Source organism: Lemur catta, chromosome 26 (assembly GCF_020740605.2).
Source record: "Lemur catta isolate mLemCat1 chromosome 26, mLemCat1.pri, whole genome shotgun sequence".
Classification (NCBI taxonomy): Eukaryota; Metazoa; Chordata; class Mammalia; order Primates; family Lemuridae; genus Lemur; species Lemur catta.
The window spans coordinates 2,779,486-2,802,783 of NC_059153.1; the positions used below are offsets into that span (position 1 = coordinate 2,779,486).

General features: G+C 44.3%; 1 protein-coding gene across 2 annotated transcripts in view; it reads left to right on the plus strand.

Moving 5' to 3' along the window:
- Window positions 1–4,661: 4,661 nt before the first annotated feature.
- Window positions 4,662–23,298, plus strand: part of EGF (epidermal growth factor) — a 55,787-nt gene continuing 37,150 nt past the window's right edge. For both annotated transcript variants that reach the window (XM_045537479.1, XM_045537480.1), the window contains exons 1-5: window positions 4,662–5,005; window positions 17,309–17,508; window positions 19,181–19,362; window positions 20,132–20,359; window positions 21,137–21,339. In XM_045537479.1, the coding sequence (XP_045393435.1) occupies window positions 4,873–5,005; window positions 17,309–17,508; window positions 19,181–19,362; window positions 20,132–20,359; window positions 21,137–21,339 (946 nt within the window). In that variant the 5' untranslated portion in view covers window positions 4,662–4,872. The remainder of the gene's footprint in view (window positions 5,006–17,308; window positions 17,509–19,180; window positions 19,363–20,131; window positions 20,360–21,136; window positions 21,340–23,298) is intronic.

Below are 23,298 nucleotides of genomic sequence, written 5' to 3' on the forward strand. Positions count from 1 at the left end.
TGAGGATGTCCAACAACTGGAACTCACGTTGCTAGTGAGAGTATAAAATGGAGCAGCCACCGGGCAAAAATGTTTGGCAGTCTCTTATGAAGTTAAACATATACCTACCCTATGAACTAGCCATTAGGTATTAACTCAAGAGAAATGAAAACATTCATCGAGCCAAACCTGGAAATAACCCAAAGGTCCCCGAAAAAGAGAATGGATAAACAAATCGTGTTATATTCATTTAAAAGAATACTTCTCAGCAGGGAAAAATGAATGCAGTACTGATATGTACAACCTAGACGAATCTCAAAAGCTTCACGTTAAACAGCAGAAGCTAGATACAAGATTGAAGGTACTGCATGATTGCATTTATATAAAGTTCAAGAACAGACAAAACTAATCTATGATGAAAGAGATAAAAATGATGGTCGCCTATGAGTGAGTTTCACTGGAAGGAATACAGGGAAATTTTGAAGACAAAGCAGATGTTCTACATCTTGGTCAAGGTGTTGGTTAAGTGTATATATAATACATTATCAAAACTCATTAGATCATACACTTAAGATCTATTCACTTTATGTAAATTTTACTTTAGTAAAAATGGAAAAATGAATGCATGTCAATTAGAAGTCAAGCTGGGGAAACCACATGAAAGCAACTTGATTTCTTTTGTTTCTCTGATATTTGACATTTTAAAAATACGTGTGTCACTTATGCAGCTATTTTCTCTCCACCATCTATTTTATACATTTTTCCAGTTTTGAGTGGCAAACCATGATTATCTTCACCTAAATAATTTCTGGGTTTGGAGGCAGAAAAAGGGAAAGAGGATACTGATTCGTAGTTTTATAGATATAATAAGAGCAAATGAAGAGCTGCGAACAATGGTTTGCATTTTCCTTAGTTCTAACAAGGAGCGTTTAATTACATGCAGTTCACAGCATGTCTAGTTGTCTTGTCAAGCCTTCACATGCTTCACCTTGGATACTACTGTGCTTCCTAAAGATTGAGCAGAATTGAAGGTTAAGAGAAAGATTGTATTGGGAACAATAGAAAAGCCAGAGTTCTTTCCCTAAACCTTGACATTTTTAGAAATTAAAATACCAGGGAGAATGATGAGGAGGCATGCTGAGATGATGTAAATAAATGCAATGCAGTTTAAAATGACAGATTTATTTTTTAGACTTAAATTTCAGTGCTCTTTCGTAGAGTTATAAATTATATATTGTGGATAGTTATACCCTTCCTTTTTATGCACTCAGTTTCTGGAAGTTCATTTCTTCCTCTTGGTCTGAGGAACCTTTGTAGGTAACTGGGGTGGACTTAGCCAAAAAATGAAACATGGGCAGAGTTCTCCTTTTACTTCTTGTTTACCAAGTGCCTTTAAAAAATTTGATATCATTAGGTAGGAACACGGCATTATTTAATCTGTGGGGTTTTTTTTTGTGGACATGTTTCCAAAGCATTTAGGTAAATGCCAGAGAACATAATTACCCTTCTTTTCAATAAAACTTTTATGTCTGGTATCCATACATATCTTTTTTTTTTTTTTTTTTTGAGACAGAGTCTCACTCTGTCACCCGGGCTAGAGTGCCGTGGCTTCAGCCTAGCTCACAGCAACCTCAAACTCCTGGGCTCAAGCGATCCTCCTGCCTCAGCCTCCCGAGTAGCTGGGACTACAGGCATGCGCCACCACGCCCGGCTAATTTTTTCTATATATATTTTTAGCTGTCCATATAATTTCTTTCTATTTTTTAATAGAGACAGGGTCTCGCTCTTGCTCAGGCTGGTCTCGAACTCCTGACCTCCAGGGATCCTCCCGCCTCGGCCTCCCAGAGTGCTAGGATCACAGGTGTGAGCCACCGCGCCCGGCCTGCATTGCTTCCTACAGGCCTGGCACGCAGGGACCAGTCTGTCACTGGTGTGGTCGTGCTGATGATTCTTAAGAGCTGTTCAGAACGGCCAGTATGTAACCCAGGGGAATTAGGTGCTCTGTTTGTCAATGGGGACCTTTCACCTGATGACCAGCACACATAAATATCTGTCCCAATAGCCTCCCTTCTCCCAGCCATTGCTGTCCACTCACACTTGAAAGCATCCAGAACTTTCTCCTTGCTGCTAATGTCTCATTCTCTTACTGACCTGCCAGCAGGGTTTCTCCCCATCCATTCGGGTCCCCTGGCGATGTAAGAAACTAATAAATGAGCAATTCTTTTGTCCATGCCTGTTCCACATCCTGTTGTCATCACGGTCCGTGTCCTTCTGCGTGCCCATCCCAGGCTTCCTAATTGCCCCACAAAGCTTCATTCATGGCCTGCTCCAGTCCACAGAGCTCGTTACAATCCCCCTTCTCCCCTGACCCCCAGAATACTTGGCAACTGGCCATTCATTAGCTCATACCCACATACCCTTCTTTGTCGTTGCCGTTAATCAACCTCGGCAAGCTCTTGAAGTGAAGGACCACGACTTTTGTTTCTTGTCCTCCATACGGTGCCCTATAGCTGCTTCATTCATGGATGAATTCGTTAGTTTTGACTCGATGCCAGAAACCAAAACGTTATTTGGCAGCTCAAACACGTCGAGTTATAATGGATTTCTTGTCTGCTCTGAAATAAAGAGGATGTTCCTCTGCCCAGGAAAGGTTCAGTGTTATCTGGAAGTAAGAACATGGATTTATTAAATATCTAGGGGAAACCCTTTCTGGTTGAGTAGCTGTGTGTGATGGTTTTTCTCTCTGGGCGACTGGAGTTATCTGTGGATCAGCTGGGATTGATGCTTAACCTTGGCATCTACAACACCTCTATTGACTCCGTCATCTCTAACCCCAATGACATTAGCTCAGGCGACACATCATTAGGAGAGAAATCCTTTTTACAGCCAAGAATAATGTAAGCAATTCCAAATCCAAGTGGAGCAGAGTCGTGGATGATTTCGTTTTTGTGTTCCTTCCATTGTCTCCACAGCATAGCTCGGTGCTTGGCTGTCCTCGAAGCCCCTTTCCCCTGCTGTCGTCTGTGACCCCGGCGATGTGTTTTGCTGGAAGAGAAGCTGAGTAACAAAGGTGGTGACCGAATGGCCCGTGCAGGCCATGTGTGGGATACTCATGATGAGCCCTGGGTCTGAGTGAGTCTGGAAAGCACAGGAATATTCCATATATCCACCCACCTGACTCCCCTTGCCTCCCCTCCTCCCAGGGTATGTTTCCCTGGGATCAGAGCTGCCTGGCAGGGGCTGGCTGAAATCAGAGAAATCCTGGCTTCAGCTGTTCCAGAAAAGTCACCTAGTCTTTGAAGAATAATCAGGACATCACTGAACACCAGCAAAAAGCCTTGGAGTTGTTCTGTTCTCCTCTATCACAGGTATTCGCCGGGGTGATGGCTATTTTTGTGACTATTGCTTTACCTGCATTTTGACGAGCACTGGAAACACTACCTCGGGGCAACTTCAATTGCAAGTCCGTTTTCCAGGTTGGAGTACACGGGCAGAAAATTTCCGTTGTTGATCGAATCTGGGGTCAACCGTTTGCCTGAGCTGGAAATTTCTGGACCCTGGGTGGACGCTTGAAGAAATAACCACCATGGCTCCAAGGAGAAAGCGGTCAAGACAGGTGATGGACATGTCAAGCTCTTATTTTTGCACGACCGAGACGTGAGCAGAGTGCCTGAACTATCCGAGGAGGAACAGCATTCAGCATTCAGTCTCCAGCGCTTCCTGGCTTTTTGCATCATTCGCTTATTTTTCCCAAATCGGCTCTATCATAATAACAACAACCCACTCCTCTCCCTGCACCCCTGGCCCCTTGCACGGTTTTATCACACTCGTGCTGAAAGAAGCCCGTGTGTGCATATACCGTATCTCTTCATTTGGCTTCAGGGATTTCCCTTGGATTTGGAAAGAATGTTTCAAATTCCGCTATAAAATATACAGGAGAGAGAGAAAGAGAGAGAGAGAGAGAGAGAAAGGATCAAGCTTCAGGAATGTGCACTGGGTGTTGACATTTCTGCTAAATAATGAGCCCAAGGTGAATTATCTTTAGTATTATCACTTGTGTGAGTGATCAGTGGTTATAAATCCGAATCATCAGCGGTGGTGTTTGCCATGGACTTAGACCACACGGTTTACTTTTGTCTCCATCCTCCGAGGTATTAAAGCAGAGGTGATGTCCAGCAAGTGCCTGCAAGACACCACCAGCTCCCTCACCACGTCCTGACTGCCCTGTCCCCGCTCTGCCCGGGGTATTTGTGGCAACTAGCGGGTTATCTCCTCTTTGGCACCTGGCCCTGCTTTCCTGTCCAAGCCATGGCCCACACTCACCCCTGCAGACAGAGGCTCACTCGAGTGTCACTAAAGGACAGGAGGTGGAGCCACCGGAGAATTTAAAAAGGAAAAGGGAGTCATTGCACTTTGCAAAAAGAGCAACCGTGTTTGGGGAGGAATCACTCATATCGGCGTATTTCTTCCATCAGCCTCATCCAAGGGTTGTGGCTGGAACTTTCCATCGGCTCTTTCCTTTTCCTTGTTCTCTCTAAGCCTTTGCCTGGCTGTGCCTGTCACAGCGAAGTCAGCCGCAGGAGAGCCGGGGCGGGCCTTAAACTCTGTGAAATTTGTCATCAGGGTGTCAGGTATTTCTTAACTGGCTTCCAGAAAAAAAAAAAAACTGAGATAAAGAAATCTTTCCTGCAGCGTCCCTTGCGGGCTGCAGGCAGAAGCTCTGGGAGTGCAGGAAGGAGCTGGAAGGTGACAGCCACAGCGACAGAGTAAAAGATGTCCCGGGGCTGGGGGCTAGCCTAGGTGGCCACGTGCAGGGCTCAAACACATACACACCTTGCCTGGGCGATGCCAGAGCAAGATCAAGTTGTTTTCTGTTGAAAGCTCAAAGCCATCATGGTTATGCTGCTCTTACTGGTCACTCTGCTGCCGGCCGTCTGTAAGTTCGGTTTTGTCAGCCTGTCAGCGCTGCCACACTGGAACTGTCCCGAAGGTCCCGTGGCTGGCGACGCGAATGCCACCTGCCTGGGTGAGTAATCCGGTCCCCAGGGACTGCCCTGAGACACCTGTTCATGCCGCCTTGTACACTCGGACATTTGTTTTCTTTTTTTCTGATTTGACTTTGGGTGTGCATATTTGCTTATTTGCATATTTGCATATTTCTGATGCATGTTCTTATCGGCCATTAGAGCTCACCTGCCACCAACGGTAAAAATCCGTGGCTCTCAAACTGCTCTGTATGTGAGTGACTGTGTCTCGTTTTAAACTAGCTGAGCATTGCTCTTCTCAGAAGCCTCAGTTTTTATTCAGGTGTGAGGAGTAACTAACACTTAGTGGAACAGGTTTATATTGGAAATTAGGGAAACAGGTGGGGTTTTTTTTGTTTGTTTATTGGAAACTGTCTCTATGTAAGCCATAAAGGAAAAAAAAATGCTTCTTTCTGAGAACTTCATGTAAGAATTCAGAAGTTGCTAACAGTGAAAAATGGAAAGGGGCTTGTGAACAAAGGTCATCGTGAAAATTAACTGAAGTTTCAAGTTCGACCTCCTTCCCTTTCTTCCCACGCTGGCTGCATCTCAAGCCCTGACACGGCTCCAGGGTTTTCAGTGACAGGTGCAGGTGGTAACGACCAAGAAATGACACCTCCCTCTCATATTAAATGGGTTTTTAACCAGGGGGAAATGGGCATTTTACCGAATGCAAATTGCAATCCTGCCAAAGGATCTTGCATGAAAAACATTCTCCCTCTCTCTCTCTCTCCCTGTTAACTCACTTCTTTAATCCCTGGATGGGTTTGCAAATTGCTGCTCAGAGGGTCTGAGCAGCCCTGAGCTTCCTTTTGTACCACCTTGCCCTTTTGAGAGAGGGTCTGGCTCCCAGAAAAAAGGTAGATCCAGGGGAACACGGGAAAGTTTCCGGAAGAGAAACCTCTGGAAGACAGTACACAATAGTTTGAATAAAGGGAACAGAACTGAGCCCGGCTGCCAACGCTGGCTGTCCTGGCCCTCCCCTTAAGGAAGTTTGGAACGAGGAAACCAGGTGCTCTTGCTGAGAATCTCAGGGCGCTGCTACCAGGTGGTGCCCATTGCCACAGGTGAGCAGAACTCTAGGGTATTTGACAGAAGACTGAATTCTAATTATCTCTGTTCCCAGCACCTGGAACACTTTTGCTTTCATCGTGTGTACTCAGTAAATTCTTGCTGAATGGATGAGGCGTCTTTCCCTGACCTGCGAAGCACATAGTCCCAGAGAATAGCAAATACAGGGGGTGACAGATGACAAAAGGGACCCTTGAACCTCCTGCTCAGCTGTTGGAGGCAGAAGTAAAAGGTTTTGAATAAGTTCCATCAGGCGGACTAGAGCCTCTCTAGGTGGGAGAATTTTCCCCCCGAGTGGTTGGGTGCCGCCATATGCATGGGATGAAGGTGGTGGTGAGAGCCAGTCAGGCAGCCAGTGGCTGGGAAAGAAGAGCCCGGGGTCCTGAAGCACAGCCCAAGAGAGGAGAGAAATTACAGAAATGAACGTTGAGGAGCGCCTTTGGGTCTCAGAACAGTCTTGTTCCTGCTAGAAGGCAAGCGTAGGACTTGCGTGCCTCGCCATCTTGCTGGGGGACCAGAGGGGTCTTCAGTGAGGTAGGTTGTGGCAAATAAGTGTGGACGGGGACAGTGAGTTAGGGAGACTGCATCACAGAGTGGAAGGAACACGGGTTTTGGAAGCAGCAAACCTCATTTCAGAGCCACGCTACCTATGTACTGGTTGGGTTCTCTCGGGATATAGCGGGGAAATAACAGCCCTCCTTGTAGGATCGCTGTGGGGGTCCCATGATAACACCTGAAATGCACCAGGCACGGCGGGGAGCCGAGTGTGCTTCATATGTCTCGTCTTGGGCTCCGCCTCTTGGCTTGTCTCTTTGATCAAGTCATGCCACCAGATGCCTTATTTGAATGGTGCAGGGACGTGTCACAGACCCCCTGGGGTGTGGAATGTCTGGATGCCACTCTGGCTTGTTGCCTCTTTGCTCCCTGTTTCTTGCAAGTCACTGGTTTAAATTCCGTCCTTTACACTCCCTGTCTCATATGAGCCGGTAACCGCCCGGGTGGCCCTGTGTAAGCCTCGGCATTTCAGAGGATAATGTTTCTTTCTCCTCTTTAAATAGATACGGTGCCATCATCTATTTTCTCCCTATTTAAATTCTTTTTTTTTTTTGGAGACAGAGTCTCGCTCTGTTGCCCGGGTTAGAGTGAGTGCCGTGGCGTCAGCCTCGCTCACAGCAACCTCAAACTCCTGGGCTCAAGCGATCCTCCTGCCTCAGCCTCCCAAGTAGCTGGGACTACAGGTGCATCACCATGCCCAGCTAATTTTTCTATATATTTTTGGTTGTCCAGTTAATTTCTTTCTAATTTTTAGTAGAGATGGGGTCTCGCTCTTGCTCAAGCTGGTCTCAAACTCCTGACCTCGAGCGATCCTCCTGCCTCAGCCTCCCGAGTAGCTGGGACTACAGGCATGTGCCACCATGCCCGGCTAATTTTTTCTATATATATTTTTAGTTGTCCAGCTAATTTCTTTCTATTTTCAGTAGAGACAGAGTCTCACTCGTGCTCAGGCTGGTCTCGAACTCCTGACCTCCACCGATCCTCCCACCTCGGCCTCCCAGAGTGTTAGGATTACAGGTGTGAGCCACCTCGCCCGACCTCCCCTATTTAAATTCTACTTGCCTTATTTCTTGCCCTTGGCATTGAGACAGACCACCTCTGGAGCCAGCCTGACCCAGCAGGAAGAATGCTTTGTGGCCGGGCAAGATTCAGGTAAACCGACGCAAGGTTGGCACTCATGTGACTGCTTGCCACATAAACCGAGTGACAGCAACACAGAATCTGGTTTTCTTTCCATTCCCCGCTCCCTCCCTTTCTAAACTGACTGTGTATTCTGTTAGCTTCTCTCTGGGCTAGCAGGCGAGGACAGCAGTAAGGAAAACTGCTGGCAAGTGGCTTGTGAACTTTCCAGGCTGTTTACCCTGGAGGACAAATATCAGTGTAAAAAGGAACTGTTCCAGTTTGACGTCTACACCTGCATTATGGCATTTTGCACGCGAACCTTCTTGGTAAATGAAGGGTGAGGAGGAAGGCCAGCCTCAGAGAGCCGGCTGCACGAACGATCCGGGGTAGCACTAAGCCAAGAGGGGAGATAGATCACTTTTAACAGCAAACAGAGAAATCACTGATTTCAGCACCGGCTCAGGCTTGGTCAGCTTCCCAGCCATGTGCAAATCAGAGTACTTCCCAGATCAGAATCTCGTTTGTTTTTTCAGCCAGAGGTATGCAAAAGTTTTTCTAAAAATCGAACTGCAGAGAAATGACAGAAATGATCTTTTAAGGACAACATGTGAATGGAAACCATCCCCCAAGTAGCCGGTGGTTTTGGTCTTCGAGGGGCAGGGGAGCTTGGTGGTAAAAGAGCATGAGTCTTGGAGACACGTTACCCGCCTGGGTTCAAATTCCACCTCTGCTGCTAGTTGAGCCTCGAGTCTCATTTTCCTGACTGCAAAATAAGGACAATTACACCCCCTTCCTGGGTGGCTGTCGGTGCTGTGTCAATGCGTTCATTTTCAGTGCTGGCTGCGGGACAGGATCACTGCCACCCAGGCCACCACCCCAGGCAATCTGGATCATTCTCGTCTGCACGTGGACTCCAGCCCTCATTTTTTAAAACGCTTTCTTGGTTCTAACCAGCAGCCTGGGTTTAGAACTACCAAGTTAATGTGTAAACCGCACAGACAGCATCTGGCATATAATAACCACTCAACAAGCCTTAGCGTCCATTAATATTTTTAATTGTTAAAATTATTTTTATGGGTGGTAATATTTAACAGCATTTTCTAAGGGTGGCATCGTGTCTCCTATAATCATTGGACATTTTTTTTCACATGGAAAAATACCACATTGCAACGCCCAGTGATAGTTTTACAGCATTAAAAACTGTACGCGACGTAATTAGATAACTCATATTTTTGTCATCAGGAGAAATGTTTATTAAAATTCAAGAAGACAGCAACTGGATTTGAGCCAGTGCCCTTGTAGAACTGTAGCTCTGGTGTTTGTCTTTCTATCACACCAACCGATTTAAACAAAATTCCATTCAGTGCAAATTAAACCTGTTAGATTTCTTATCAGTAGTAAGTTTAACAACAGCAGGAAAACAAGCCACTTGAAAGTGATAGTGATTATTTCAATTTTTTGCATATGTTCTCCCCATGTTTGGAATCCCCTTTCTCTAAGATTATCAAAGCCATTAAAAGAAATGGTAAATTAGCTTATGAAATGACTTTACGTTTTGGGGCGAGTTGGGGGCTGTCCAAATATTTGGCATTCACTTTAGAAGTTAGAAAGTGAGAACCGTTTGCTTGTGCTCAGGGTAGAACCAGCAATGGATCGTTTCCATCAAAAGTAAAGGGACTAGTAATTTGGCTCAAGTAAGTGAGAAACCTGACTTTATAATCTACAAATCTGCCCTTATGAAAAGCCGTTTGAAATAATTCCTTGTGTAGTGTGGTTGGTTGTTTTCTTTAAATCGGTAGTCTCGCAACTCCATCCCATCTGTGAAATAATTAAAATGTGAGTATATGCTCCCAATAAACGTTTATTTACCAATTACATACATGTAATATGCATGTTATACGTATGAACATATGTATATGTAAACAAACATATGCATAATGAACATTACACAACATATAACATTTCTAATATTTTCTTTCTACATAATAGTGAACCATCTTCCACAACCTCTACGTGGTATACACCTTGCTTGGGAGAGAGAGTGCTTTATTTTTATTATTTATTTATTTATTTATTTATTGAGATGGAGTCTCACTCTGTCACCCTGGCTAGAGTGCCGTGACGTCACCATAGCTCACAGCAACCTCAAATTCCTGGGCTCAAGCGATCCTCCTGCCTCAGCCTCCCGAGTAGCTGGGACTACAGGCGTGCACCACCATGCCCGGCTAATTTTTTCTATATATTTTTCATTGTCCAGATAATTTCTTTCTATTTTTTTGTAGAGACAGGGGTCTTGCTCTTGCTCAGGCTGGTCTCGAACTCCTGACCTCGAGCGATCCTCCTGCCTCGGCCTCCCAGAGTCCTGGGATGACAGGCGTGAGCCACCTCGTCCAGCCTCATTAGTTCTTCTGACCAAAAACTACTAATGATTTTAAGTTGCTTTAGGGAAAGTTTAATGTATTTAGTTCTCTATGTTGAAAGCACTTTGAAAGTAGGACTGGGATTTCCTTTTACATAAATTACACCAATGGATTCATTCAAATCAAGTCAACAAGTATTTATTAAACATTAATTATGTGCTTAGGCTAACAGTGGTGACATGAATCCACATGCACAGGGTGTGCTGAGGGGACAGTAGGCTCCAGAGCTCGGGGTCAGACCAGGGATGGGCTGCAGTTGACCTGACGACTTATGGGTCACGTGATTTGGTTTTACCAAAACTAACTCTTACAAAATTCAGCAAGTGGCTTAAAAACCTTTCAACAAAGCAACTAAAGATGGCAGACGATACTAATATTGCAAGTCCAAGAGAACGATGAGGGAAGGGCGGCCCTAAGACTTTTCTTATTCTTAGAATGAGCTCTTTGTTGGCTACCTAAGAGGTAAAAGCAATAAAAATGTCTTCAGATTTGACAAAAAAGGGAAATGAACAAGATGACAGTTTGAAAAATGGATTGACACTTGCCATTAATAGTGATGAACCTTGCAAAAAGTGTGCAACATGCTTGCAATGTTAGCTCAGGGTAACACGAAGCCGCCAGGACAAGCAAGACAGGTGAACATGGACAGCCCAAATCTGAAAACAACTTTTTATAATTGTTGCAGTTGTCTTCAAAGGTACGACATTTAAGACTACGTTTACAAAACGTAATGATAAAAAGTCAGAAGCCTCTCTTGAGGTTTCTTACAATACAGCAAAAGAGAAAAAGCCTCAGACTATTGGCAAAGCAATTGTTCCTCCTACTTCCTGTGGTAGTAAAATATTGCTAAAATAATACATGGGAAACCGCAGACAACAAATTAAAATGTGGTCCCTTGTCAGCAAATACTGTCGAGAACGGCACAGAAAGCATCGCTGGAAATTTGATGAAATAAGTACTAAAAAAATTACACAGTTGAGTGAAAGTAAAGGTGTTCCTAATATATCTCAGCTTATAGTATTTTCTAGAAACTAATAGCCAACATGTGCTGAGAACCCACTGGGTCAGGTAAGATTCTAAGCACTTCATGTGAATTAATTAATTTATTATTTATAACAATCCCATAAGAGACTAGTGTCCCCATTTTATTTATTTATTTAGAGACAGAGTCTCGCTCTGTCACCAGGGCTAGAGTACAGTGGCGTCAGCCTAGCTCACAGCAACCTCCAACTCCTGGGCTCAAGCCATCCTCCTGCCTCAGCCTCCCGGGTAGCTGGGACTACAGGCATGTGCCACCATGCCCGGCTAATTTTTCTATTTTTAGTAGAGACAGGGTCTCACTCTTGCTCAGGCTGCTCTCAAACACCTGGCCTCAAGCGATCCTTCTGTCTCGGCCTCCCAGAGTGCTAGGATTACAGGCATGACCCACCGTGCTCAGCCCCCATTTTATTTTTCTTTGAAGATAAAGAAACCAAGGCACAGAGAGGTTAAGCGATGGGCTGAAGGTCACACAGCTAATAGTGTTGGTGCCAATAAGCACTCAAGGTAAGTATACTTTTTCCAGTGCCAGTAACCTTAGCCACTCTCATATACACTTCCGTTTCATTAATGAAATGCACAGAGAACTAGGATTCTTTTTCATGAGCCAGTAAAGGAAAAATGCATCAGAGAAGAAATTTTCTCCATGAAAACTTCTCAGAAGTCAAAAATGACTTCTTTATATGTTTTATGGGAAAAAATAGCATAGCCTACTCCGTAATGGTGGGGCCACTGCGTTCACCAGAACATCAACGAAAAAGGATTCCTGGTGGGGACCACAGAGGTACTGTCCTACAGCTCAGCCCAGCTTCCCTGTGAGGCTGAGTGGTGAAGCAGCTGAAGCTGGAACTGCATGGAGTGCTATGGAACATCACTGACGTAGTTACCCCTCACAAGACTAAACTCGTCTCTTAATAACACTACTGAGCCAGGCGCGGTGGCTCACACCTGTAATCCTAGCACTCTGGGAGGCCAAGGCGGGAGGATCACTCGAGGTCGGGAGTTTGAGACCAGCCTCAGCAAGAGCGAGACCCCGTCTCTACTAAAAATAGAAAGAAATTATCTGGACAGCTAAAAATATATATAGAAAAAATTAGCTGGGCATGGTGGCACATGCCTGTAGTCCCAGCTACTCGGGAGGCTGAGGCAGGAGGATCGCTTGAGCCCAGGAGTTTGAGGTTGCTGTGAGCGAGGCTAATGCCACGGCACTCACTCTAGCCCGGGCGACAGAGCAAGACTCTGTCTCAAAAAAAATAATAATAATAAATAAATAAAATAACACTACTGGATGGGAGGAACCATGGAAATATTTGTCTTACGGGCTTTCCGCAAAGCATCTTGAAACAGAGCTCTTAAGAGAACAATCAAATGTTACATGCTATTCTTTCTTAGGAAGGACAAATGTTTTGAAATTTTCACTTTTTTGTGTGATTACAAATAGAGGTGTAATAGCACATTAAAGAATCTGAGAAGTCCTGTTGTAAAAAAAAATAGTAATAATAAACAAGCTTCATTTTATACCACCTGCTAGTCTCAAGCACTCTCCTGCAGACTTGGGAGTGAGCTCCTCAGCTGATATGTGAGTGCATTTGGGGTGGGTTGGGAGCTATTTCCTGCTCTGGATGACACATTTATTTCTCCCACTACTTAGGGTCCGGGGTGGCAATCTTCATTCGCATTTTTCAGGAAAGCAAAATGAGCCCTGGAACATTCTTTCCAGAATTTAAGACTTCAATCCAAACCTCCTGGCTTCCCATTCTGGGTGTATTATTTCAGAATCACCTGGCTTCTCTCTCTTCCCTGCCCTGAATTTTTACAGGAGTGAGGAAGCTGTGACTGCCCCAAAGGCACATCTGTCCTTGCAAGTACCACCATAGTCTTTCAGAGTGAAATGAAACCTTCTGCACTTCGTAAAACCCAAGATGTCGCTCAAGTCACTGCCCCGAGAAGTGGGTTTCCAGGACAGGTGGCACAAAGAGGCGTCAGGCTTTCTTACGTGGGTTCATCGCTTTGGGGCGACATTCTTTGCTCGTGGTGCCTTTGAACCTTGAAGGTCACTTTGCTGTCTCCACATTCAGAGCAAGGAAGCTGCGGTGGAGAAGGCGGGTGGCAGGGTTGGCCTGAGAGAAGACCGGGATTTCTTGTCACTCTGGTTGTGGTTACCATTTACACGTTGACAAGCTCTCAGGAGCTTTTGTCCCCAAGGTCCCCGCAGAGGACAATTTCTCTCCTCCTCGCTTACCTGGGTGTGGGGCCACTCCCACGGACTCCCAGCAGGGAAGAACTTCTTGTGTTGGGAAATGTTCTTTTTCTGCCACCTGCTTTCAATCAAAGCCTGATTTCTGTAACTGACTTCCTGGGCCTCGGAGGCCCAGTTCTTTGCAGTCACCAACCAAAGCCTTTACGTGTCCCCAACATTCTGGACTTCTTCCTAATTCCCAAAGATCCCTAGGTTGAAAAGTCAGAGGTTCCCATGGATGTGCTGTGACCTGTTTGCTGTCTTTGGGTTTGTGTCCCTTAGAAATGATGTCCCATTTTCTATGCGTTTCCCTCTCACTGAACCGCACTCAAAATAAACGCTGCACGTTTTGACATGGGAAAGCTCTAGCTGTTCAAACACGCACACCTGTTGACATCCAAACCCACAGATCGTGCCACACACCGATGTTTGCAGAGTCCTTGACGGGTCTGAAAAAACACAGCCTTATTTCTCGGTTTCAGCGGTAGAACAGAATAATGACTATTTCACCAAGCCTAACTCTCCAAGTATTTCATTTTCTTTGAAATCATATAATATTTCATTTCTGCAAATACAGCCCGGGCCCCGGTTTGCATCAGAGGATGCTGACCGTGTAGGCAAAATGAACAGTGTTTGGGGGAGAAGTGGAATTAAAATCAGTTACACAAGTCAAATGAAGATCGTGATGTCTTGACACATGAGGACCCGGACCAAGGCAGGAAAGGGTTGGAGAGCACTGGACTGAGAGCACAGTACCTGGGCTCTAATTCCAACTCTACCGCCAGCCAGTGGTGGGACTTTGGGAAACATCATTGAATTTCCTCTTTCTAACTAGATCCATGTTTTCCAGGTTCATCAAGACAAGAGAACCACCCAGAGTGTCTTCAAAAACCAGATTGGTAGCCCTCAGCCCCGCCATATTGAATTATGGGAATCTCAAGGACAGGGATACACAACACACACACACACACACACACACACACACACACACACACACACACACACATACACATGCATGCACGCACACACGCCCTACCCTGTGTGATTCTTTTGAACAAACAATTTGGGGAAACACTGAATTAGGAAATATCTAGAATCTTCCAGTTCTAAGATGCTATGATTTGCCCTTAGATGGGCAAAATCTGAACATCGAATGTATTAATTCTTCATACTTTGACTTAGTGTTTTTATAATTATTCTCTGTTTGTTTTTTGAGAAGTGAATGCTATGATGTGTGTTTTGTGGATTTAAGTATCTTCAGATTTCTCTTTTCTCTCTGCTTTATTGACTAATACCTGGCTCATTTGGTTCATGGTGCTATATTGAGGATAAACAAGATCCAGATGTCAAAATTTATTATTGTTATTACTGTTAGTAAAATAACTACCATAGAATAAGCTCTTTTTTTTATGAATATGATAGATCTGTTAGTCTCTATGGATTTGTTCATATTGCTAAAAGCCCAGACAAACAAACAAAACACGATTATTTCTTCATTAATTTATTGACATTCAAAATTTTTGACTACCTATTATGTACAAAGAATTACACTATGTTCCAGGAGAAGGAATCTTAAAAGGTTTAGAGTACCTTTCCTTTCTCCTTTTTAAAATGTGGAAACCTCCTATTTAGTGATACTTTGAAATAGCTAAAATGTCCTATTGATCTCACCACATGTATCAATGTACTAGAAAATTAATAATATGTGTTAGACACATTTATTCAGTTTCTAGGGAGTGCACAGAACACACGTCAAAGAGGATTCCTGGCAAAATCCACAGGCCTGTAGGCATGAATTAGCAGCTACGGGTTTGGGTGTGTTTTCTGCAAATCTTCCTTTTCTCCATGGTTCGCTGCTCTATTAGAGACGAGTTGTACCCACATTCCAGTCCCAGGGTTCAAATCCAAACAGTCGTACAACCTGTGCAGTGAAATCTTGATTGTGGGAACAAACAAAGGCCAGTGCTATATATATATGCAGTCCTCCACGATTAATCAAATACTTGCACGTGTATAATTTCATTTCCTTTCTTCCTGTATCATCCTGTGATACAGGCAGGGGGCTCCCATGAGATGTCCAGAGGAGATGGTGGGCCAGGCCTGGAGAGGAGGCCTCTGGGAATCTCCAACTGGAGTGACAGCAAGGGCTGGGCCCCCCCACGGCTGTGCAGAGGGCTTGCCTTGTCACTAGCATCAGGGAAGAGCGATTTGAGCAAATTCCCTTGGACATTTATGCTGGCACCTTTTTCAAACTCACGATCTTACCGTTCTCCCTGCCTCTTGTATCATTATTCTGATATATTCTCTAAAGTGGAGTCAATGTTTTCTGACTCTAGAACATAGTCCCTGAGTAAGAGGATGTCAGTCCAGCATTTTGTTTACTCCCTAGGACAATAAACACATCTGTGAAGCCCCGTGAAGGTCTTCAAGTCTAACGGTAAAGCAGAATACAGTACACCCAGCAGGGAAGCAAGAATGTGCTAGAATTCTCTTCCACCTCCCTACTCATCCCCAGTGATGCCATTGTTTTCTAAAGCCAGAGTGCCCAGAGCCTCCTCGCCCTGGGTCAGGAGAGACCAAGGAAACTAATTTGACTGCAGGGAGTGAAACCATTCCCTGGAGTCCTCTTGCATCAAAGGCAAGCTCGGTGTGGAGTCTGCCAGTAACTAGCACTGAGGTTTCCAAAGAAGGGATATGTACTATTGGGGTGTCAGAGTGGGCAGGTGGCCGTCCCCTGGGACAGGAATCAACCCCAGATATATAGGGTGAGGGGACCACACAAAGCCCTATAGGAACTAAGCAATCCAGGGAGGCCCACGACCTAGATTTAGCAAATAAAAATGCAGAGCTCGCATTTACATTTGAATTTCAGGTAGATGGAGAATAATTTTTTAGTGCAAGTGTGGCCCATGCAATACATAAGGAATTCGAATTTAGCCGGGCAGCCAGCATTTTATGTGGCGAAGCTAACAGGGTCTAAATAGTTCAGAACTTTCAGCATTTTAATTTTTCCTGCTGTCACTTAAGACCTCCCTTTAGTTTTCACCATGAAGGTGAAATGTCATCGCTCTGAAGGCTCCAGCCATAGGTAAGGCGACAGAGGGAGGAGTCCATCTTCAAGATGATAATATCGGTAATTTCAGTTCCAATTTATATAATTAAAATTTACATACATATACATCCTTTCCATAATAGGGCAGTGAGTAGTATTTTTTTTGTTTTTTTTGTTTTTTTGAGACAGAGTCTCGCTTTGCTGCCCAGGCTAGAGTGAGTGCCGTGGCGTCAGCCTCGCTCACAGCAACCTCAAACTCCTGGGCTCAAGCGATCCTCCTGCCTCAGCCTCCTGAGTAGCTGGGACTACAGGCATGTGCCACCATGCCCGGCTAATTTTTTCTATATATATTCTTAGGAGTCCAGATAATTTCTTTCTATTTTTAGTAGAGACGGGGTCTCGCTCTTGCTCAGGCTGGTCTCGAACTCCTGACCTCGATCGATCCTCCTGCCTCGGCCTCCCAGAGTTCTAGGATTACAGGCGTGAGCCACCGCGCCCGGCCAGTGGTTTCTTTTTGAACATCAAAAAGCATTTTATAGATAAGTGTGAAAAGCACCTTTCTCTTCAAATAGTTCACTTTTCATAATTTGGCAATGCTCATTTCTTGTAATACATTTGTGGAAAAGATAATTTACAAAATTGACTGTGAACCCCTACAGAAATTCTTTATACGATTGACTTGATTTAAAACATAAAACCAGGAATTAAATATTATTTCTGCTTCTGTTGGCTGTCATGGGGAAGCATTATTTTTTTAATCAGAGAAAGGATTGAAAATATACAGTTTGCTTTCTTTCTTTCCGCTTAGGTCCTGCACCCTTCTTAATTTTCTCCCGTGGAAATAGTATCTTTAGGATTGATTTGGAAGGGACAAATCACGAGCCATTGGTGGCGGATGCTGGCTCCTCGGTCATCATGGACTTTCATTACAAGGAAGAAAGAATCTATTGGGTGGATTTAGAAAGACAACTTTTGCAAAGAGTTTTTCTGAATGGGTCAAGGCAAGAGGTAAAGTACCATTACCCCTGGTATTCAAGGGATTTTTGTACAGGCTGACAAATGTAATATATTGAATTCTTATTGTTACTCACACATTGTTACTCAGAAGCCCCCAAAGGAGACAGGGAGGATAGGAATGCATTATAATTTTGAAAATATTTAAGTTTATTAAGTCAGATCACCATTTTATGCTTAAGACAGATTATTTGCATGATGATTTTTTTGATATTTGCACGATACCCCAGTGGTTCTCAGCTGGGGGAGGGGGCAGTGATTTTTGTCCCTCAGGGGACATGTGGCAATTTCTGGAGACAGTTTTGGTTGTCACACGTGGGTAGGGTAGGCGGGTGAAGATACCACTGGCATCTGGTGGATAGAGGCCTGGGATGCTGCTAAACATCTTTCAATGTGCAGGAATAATAATAAAGAATTATCCAGCCCAAAACACCAATAGTGCTGAGACTGAGAAACCCTGTTTTATCCATGTAAAATCTCTGTCATGGGTTTTGTCACCTGACGTGTAAGAAGAAAAATTTTTTTCTTTTTATTCTCAAGGTGTTTGCTCTCTAGAAAAAAAAAAAAAAACAAAGCAGAGGACAGATGTAAAGTATTTTACTTCAAGTTGCTACAAAAGATCCTTAATCTTTCTTTTTAGCTGGTAGAATGCTTAAATGAGTCCCAGGAGGAATGTTCTCTCAAATCTTTGGAGATGGATTACAAAGAGCACGTGATTAGAAAAACTTCAAGCATTTATTCCCAACACAAAGTACCCACTGTTTTTTTTTTTCCAACCAAAATTTTCTCCCTCCAATTATTCTTAAAAGCTTCAATTAGGTGTTAATCTGTTTTATCAGGTCTCTAATACTTGCTAATCTCACTTTTAACAAGGATGGCTACTCATTACTCTCCAGCTTCCTGGTGGTATAGCTGCAAAATGTTGAGTCTAAGAATCTGCAGGGTTTCTTGTCACAGAACAAGAAAAACTTCAAATAGTTATGAATTTATGTCATGTCATCAGGAAAGGATTGGCCTGATGTTCAAAATTTCACCATTAATATTCCTTTGGGTTAAAACATTGTAGGCTGGGCACGGTGGCTCACGCCTGCCATCCTAGCACTCTGGGAGGCCGAGGCAGGAGGATCGCTCGAGGTCAGGAGTTCGAGACCAGCCTCAGCAAGAGCGAGACCCCATCTCTACTAAAAAAAAAATAGAAAGCAATTAGCTGGACAACTAAAAATATATAGAAAAAATTAGCCGGGCACGGTGGCGCATGCCTGTAGTCCCAGCTACTCGGGAGGCTGAGGCAGGAGGATCGCTTGAGCCCAGGAGTTTGAGGTTGCTGTGAGGTAGGCTGATGCCACGGCACTCTAGCCCGGGCAACAAAGTGAGACTCTGTCTCAAAAAAAAAAAAATAGTGTGTAGGATAATTTTCAGTTTCAAAGCTGTGAGATAAATACTATGGCCAGAAATATTTACTCACGGGGTGGGGTTGGGGGTGAGGGTTAATATTGCTGTATCAAAACAAAGACACTATTATCTGTGACTATTTTAGCAATTAAATAATTTTGGGAATGCGTAAAACTGACCAATATTTAAAAGAATAGACTTTTTATACGTAACAACAAAAATTTTGTTGCAAATGAGGAAATATTAATAACAATTTTGAAATTTGATTTTGCAGAGAGTGTGCAATGTAGAGAAAAATGTTTCTGGAATGGCAATCAATTGGATGAATGAAGAAGTTATTTGGTCCAATCAACAGGAGGGAATCATTACAGTAACAGATATGAAAGGAAATAATTCCCGTGTTCTTTTAAGTGCCTTAAAATATCCTGCCAATATAGCAGTTGATCCAGTAGCAAGGTAAATTCCGCTGTATTCAGACATCGAAATGTATTACAAAATCTAATGAAGGGCCGGGCGCAGTGGCTCATGCCTGTAATCCTAGCACTCTGGGAGGCCGAGGCGGGAGGATTGCTGGAGGTCAGGAGTTCGAGACTAGCCTGAGCACGAGTGAGACTCTGTCTCTACTAAAAATAGAAAGAAATGATCTGGACAACTAAAAATATATAAGAAAAAAAATTAGCTGAGCATGGTGGTGCATGCCTGTAGTCCCAGCTACTCGGGAGGCTGAGGCAGGAGGATCGCTTGAGCCCAGGAGTTTGAGGTTGCTGTGAGCGAGGCTGATGCCACAGCACTCTAGCCTGGGCAACAGAGTGAGACTCTGTCTCAAAAACAAACAAACAAACAAACAAGCAAAAACTAATGAAGACTCACAGAATCATTACATTTTTAACTCAAAGGGACTTTCTCATTCAGACTGAGGCCCTCTTTTGCAGCACACAAATCCCATTTTCAAGAGGACATTTGTCTGGATTCGAACTCAGCCGGGCTCCCTCCACAAACCCTCCTACCTGCCACGGTTTTTCTGCTATAGAAGCAAAATTCTTCTAACTTGAAATCACATGTGATTTCCACACTGGGGCAATGCATACTGGTTGAACTGAATTTTCATTCACAGTAGTCCAACCTGTCCTGGGCAGGCGCTGGGGGCTGCTGTCACAGCGGGAGAGGGGGCCATCGAAGTGACTGTAGGTTCAATCACGGATCTACCTAATGTGTTTGCTCCCAGGTTGATATTCTGGTCCTCGGAGCGGCCCGGCAGCCTGCACAGAGCAGATCTCAGCGGTGGGGAAGTGAAGACCCTCCTAGAGACGTCACAGACGATAACAGCCATGTCACTAGATGTGCCCGGCAAGCAGCTCTTTTGGATTCAGCACAACAGAGAAGGAAGCAATTCTCATATCTGTTCCTGTGACTATGATGGGGGTTCCGTCCACCTTAGCAAATATCAAACCCAGTAAGTTTTGCTTTTGGTATAAGATGAAACAATGATCATTTGCAGTTTGTGAGATAAATTAACTTTGCTTTTGTCACCTAAACTAGCGCGGTGGGTCACAGCATGTAGATTTTGGAGCCCACAAGCCTTGAGTTCAAGTGCCAGATTTACCATTGATTAGTGGAATGACTGTGGGAAGGTTCCAGAACTTCTCTGACCCTCAGTTTCCTTTAACGTGAAGATTATCACCGTAGCTGTGTCTTGGGGTCGTTGTGAAGACAAAGTACATAAATGCAAATAAAAATAATCAGCGGGCTATTTGGCATTTAGTAAGTTCTCACGTGTTGGCCAGAGTCATCCTTGTTGGAGTTCTGATGTCAAACGTTTCGTGAGGCATCTGCCTTTCGTTGGCTTTGCTGTCACGCCGGCAACTGACCTCCCCAGCTTGTGGCAAGAGCAGCAATGAGTCAAGCGTGAAATTGATGTCACCAGAAACCACGCTTACCCCGTTTTTATTTTCTCCTCCATTGTCATCACACTCAGCTGACGACTAAGAGACTAACGAGACAATGGGTCTGGAGCTAGAAATTATATCCTATTAGTTCAGATTTGGATGACACAAATACAATTATCAACTTAATATACTTTTTCTGACCCTAAATGAGAAACAATGGAAAAGACAGGTGGTTAGAATTCGAACAATAAATTGAAACGAAGTGACATTTGAATAAGCCAAGGAACAAATGCTCTGCCATTTCTTCCTCCCCCGCCCCCCCCCCCTCCCGGGTTGTTTCTTAGGCACAATGTGTTCGCGATGTCCCTTTTTGGTGACCGTATCTTCTATTCAACACGGAGAACGAAGATCATTTGGATAACCAACAAACGCACTGGGAAGGACATGGTTCGAATTAGCCTCGATCCATCCTCCGTGCCACCTGGTGAACTTAAAGTGGTGCATCCGCTCCTGCAGCCCACGGCCAAGGACAAAACTCGGGAGTCTGGTGAGTCACCTTTGACCTCCCGAGGGTCCTGGTACACGGTCCCCATCCACATACTTGCTCTAGAGGACTTTCATGAACAGGAATTGAATGAACCAATGGAAAAAGAAAAACATCCTTTGGCACTCTCTCCCCTAAATAATACCCTAAGGAACAAGTTTTAAAGATAATATACGCTCTAAATACGGGTTTCCTTCCTGACTAATCCAAGTCCCCTATTTATCGAGTGTGCACAAAATTATATGCTCTGGGCTTTCCCTCCAGTATCTCACTTAATCGTCACCACAACCCTATGCATTGGGTGTGATAATTAGTATCATTTTATAGATTCAAAAATCTGAGGTTTGGAGATGTCGCAATAGCTTGCTCAAGGTCAGTCACTGTGGGGGAACTGGGATTTGAACCCGGGTAGACTGGTAGCTTGCTGCCTCCCCAGCTAAACTCTCATCATTAGCTATCATTTCATACTTTATTTTATTTATCTATTTTTTGAGACAGAGTCTCACTCTGTCACCGCCTGGGCTAGAGTGCCATGGCGTCAGCCTAGCTCACAGCAACCTCAAACTCCTGGGCTCAAGCGATCCTCCTGCCTCAGCCTCCCGAGTAGCTGGGACTACAGGCATGTGCCACCATGCCCGGCTAATTTTTCTATATATATTTTTAGCTGTCCAGATAATTTCTTTCTATTTTTAGTAGAGACGGGGGTCTCATTCTTGCTCAGGCTGGTCTCGAACTCCTGACCTCGAGTGATCCTCCCTCCTTGGCCTCCCAGAGTGCTGAAATTACAGGCGTGAGCCACCGTGCCCGGCCTACTTTCTGATTTTTAAACGAGTTCAGATGGGTAAGGAACCCAAGTAGCTGAGTTCTGCCCAGGTGACTTTGTATGATGATTAGCAATTCCAACCGCACAAAATGGCCATCATGGCACGTTCTTCCTTGTACAGCCGTTCACGGATAAGAATGAATTTCTGTGCTGTTTCGTTTGAGACGTTGTTTGAGCAAGTTGAGGCAGTCATTTTTTGAGAGCTCACTAATGGGAAAGACAATAAACAAAGGAAACAAAAATATAACTGTGGGTCTCTATAGAATTTTCATAAGACCCACTATTATATTTTATATACATACACACACACAAGTACTTACACGTACACACACGTAGGTGTACAAACACACAGAGTTCCATGTATACGGTTTGGAGAGAGGGCCTACAATCAGAAAGCTTGGGGTGGAGTGGTAGTTCTATTTTTAGTTCTATTATTACCTATTATTCTGTTATTCCCTATTATTCTATTATTATCGATCCTTGACAAGCCACTATCTCTGAATCTGTAAAAGTGGAAGATGACACTTTGCATAGCTCAGGGCTCATTATGAAAATGAAATATGACGCTGTGTGTGCTTTATAAAGTGCTATTCCAGTTTTTTATTGTGCGTGAGACATCGGGGATGCTGACTAGTTAGTTACAAGAGTGATTCCAGTGAATGGGTTGGGATGGAAGAGACCAGAAAGGCTTTGTTGACGAGGTGAGTCTTACACAGAACTGGAGGTAGAAAAAGAAGATGTGTTCAGGGGAGAAAAGCAAGCCAGGGAATGCCACGTGCACAGTTTCAGAACTGGGCCAGGGTAAATCTGTAGATCCAAGGGCCGTAGTAAAGCTCATGAGCGCCTGTGTGTTGTTCAGGCAGTTACTGAAGGCGCAGTTGGTGGCCATGAAACTCCACGATTAGGAGCTTTAATTGATCTCAAAGGCAATTAAGCCCCACTGCCCAGCTCTGAGCTCAGCAGCGGCAGTCGGAGCGCGAGCTTTGGCCTATTTGGAAGCTGAAGAACAGCAGAAGATTAAGGAGATTAAACAAAAATATAACCCTCAACCCTCTGTGTTTTGTCACTTCCTAAAGTGACCTTTTAGCGTGTTCAGTGTCTGAATTCAGGTTACATCAGCTGCACACCCAAGCGGAGAA